This window comes from Pygoscelis adeliae, unplaced genomic scaffold, assembly GCF_000699105.1.
Source record: "Pygoscelis adeliae isolate BGI_AS28 unplaced genomic scaffold, ASM69910v1 Scaffold9, whole genome shotgun sequence".
Taxonomy (NCBI): domain Eukaryota; kingdom Metazoa; phylum Chordata; class Aves; order Sphenisciformes; family Spheniscidae; genus Pygoscelis; species Pygoscelis adeliae.
Window position 1 is genome coordinate 1359550 of NW_008825557.1, and position 2249 is coordinate 1361798.

The 2249-nt window shown below is 40.9% G+C and overlaps 1 protein-coding gene across 1 annotated transcript in view; it reads left to right on the forward strand.

Annotated features, from left to right (window-relative positions):
* The first annotated feature begins 228 nt into the window (after positions 1-228).
* Positions 229-2249, forward strand: part of IQUB (IQ motif and ubiquitin domain containing) — a 24652-nt gene continuing 22631 nt past the window's right edge. The window contains exons 1-3 of the mRNA XM_009332286.1: positions 229-688; positions 1840-2001; positions 2103-2249. Of these exons, the coding sequence (XP_009330561.1) occupies positions 229-688; positions 1840-2001; positions 2103-2249 (769 nt within the window). The remainder of the gene's footprint in view (positions 689-1839; positions 2002-2102) is intronic.

The window sequence follows — 2249 nt, forward strand, 5'->3', positions numbered from 1 at the left end:
ATGTTTGTTAAACGCCAGTGAGAAGATGTTAAGTGTTCTGCATTTGGTGGAAGCAAAGACCTCGTGCTATTCTAAATAGGCTAGCTGGGAATAGATACAGAAAAAGCGTTTCAGGATATTAACTCACCCGTATGTTTGGTAGTAGAAATGTGCTAGTATGCAATTTTAAATAGATACTGTGATGAATCTTGCAGAAAGGTTAAAAATGTGCAACTGGTACTTTAGGAAATGGATGGTACATCGGATAGCTGCTTTGAAGTTGTTACAATGGAAAGGTCAGGTGCAGAGCAGCCATCTGCATCCTCGGAAAGAAGAGGAGTCGGAGAGGCCAAGAACGGGGACCCGGCAGAGAAGCCTCTGCTTTCAGAAGCTACAGGCGCTGTACAGTCAGAGGAGGGCTGCGAGCAGCAGGCTTCTCTGGAGCAGTTGGCTCGGAAGGAACAGGAGCAGTCAAGTTTAGCACAGTGGGAATTACCCAGCGAAGGACTAGGCAATCAAGAAGTGATCGGAGATAACGAGCAAGATGTATTTGAGCCAGATGCCCCATTCAGCGCATCATCTGAGAGCACATCTCCTGTTACCAACAAGAATTATTCTACTTTACTTGAATTAAGAAATTCAGAAAGGGAAGAACAAACATCTCAAAACTCGGTTCTGTCAGAGAGTGCGGCAAGTGGGACAGTAACAGGTAAAGAAGTTATTAAAATGTTGGACATTAAGGCTTAAAAGAGATTTATTTTTTCTTCAACTTGATTATGGCTTCTTGCACCCCCCACGCCCTCATTCTGTTCACGTTTGTTGGTTTTTGGTCTTGAAGTGACTTTTTAAATTCTCATATAAAACATGCTTCAAAAGGTGAGGAATGTATTCTTTATCTCAAGTTGCAGTAGCAATTTATAGACTAATACGGCATTTTATAGCGTGATCTTCATTTCCAGAAACGTGTGTGAGTATGTGTACGTGTTTTGTACACGCATTTGAAAAACAGCAGTGCATGATTCACAGGAGTACATGGGCTACTAACAGTTTAGACTAGACCATAGCAATCGCCTTACCATTTTACGTCTCTTAGATTCCCCTGTAACTTACCTGCCACCCTTCTGTTATCCATGCCTTTCTCCCGCAGTCCCCGAAACACTCCCATCATTTCCCGCACTTGTTCTTCTCCATTCTGGGTGGCCTGTGTTACTTCCTCTTCCCAGTTCAGTGCCCCGTTTTCTTCGGTCTTCCGAGCGGCCACAGTGAGTGACCCTTCCGAGTACGGAGCTGCTGACTGCCTTCCTCTTGGCTGGGCTGCATTCAGATGCTCTCATTCTGAGTAGCTGGCGATCGCTTCCTAGGCAGGGCACGGTATCAAGGCCAGGTAGACTCTTATCTCTCAATCAAAAAGAAGTAATTTCTGGAGCTTCGGGTTAAGTAGCTGTGGTTCAGAATGTAGTCTTTGAATAAACACCATGTCAATATTGCGTGATTCAGCCATCGTATGCTTAGGTCAGGCCTAAATTGGAGCAGGTTTAGGTAAGATTTTGCAATAAAAGTTCACTCTATAAATGGGTAACTTTGATTTAAAGTTATGCATTTGCAAATAAAACACTTACTGTAACTTTTTAAGAATTGTAGTATGAATGACTTTTTATTTGGTGACAGTATTACGTTTGGTATCTCTTTAAAAAGAGTATAATAATACTGTTTCAGCTTTCAAATAGACTGTCTTTCCAGCTCAAAAATCTGTGATTATTCTGTGTTGCAGTGTTTCAATAAAATCATCTCAGGGTAAACTTGAGTTATTTTATTTGTTTGGAGAAGCATATTAGGAATTAATTTTGGTTTTATTTTTAGGAAGCATGATGGAGGATGATGAAGCTCTTAGGAGCACTAGGGCTAACTTTGATGAAACTATCCAGTCTGAGGAGTTTTGTCTTGATCAGGAGCATTTTCCTGGCAAAGCAGTTCAACAGGATTACCACATGCCTGATGTCATAACTGTCAGAGTACAAACAGGTAAATGCTGGTTTTAAACATGTATCAATATATATAATTGCTCTAATCACAGTCTGTTACTAAAAGAAACTATTTCTGTCTTGGAACTTCCATTTTAACAGATTCTGATTCATTCCAAGATGTAGTTGTAAAAATTGAAAGACCGACCTATCATAAACCATTTCTGGGTGGATTTAAGAACAGGATAACAGGAGTGGAATTTCATAACGCAGGATCACAAACGATACCCAAAACCCGACCTGACAAAG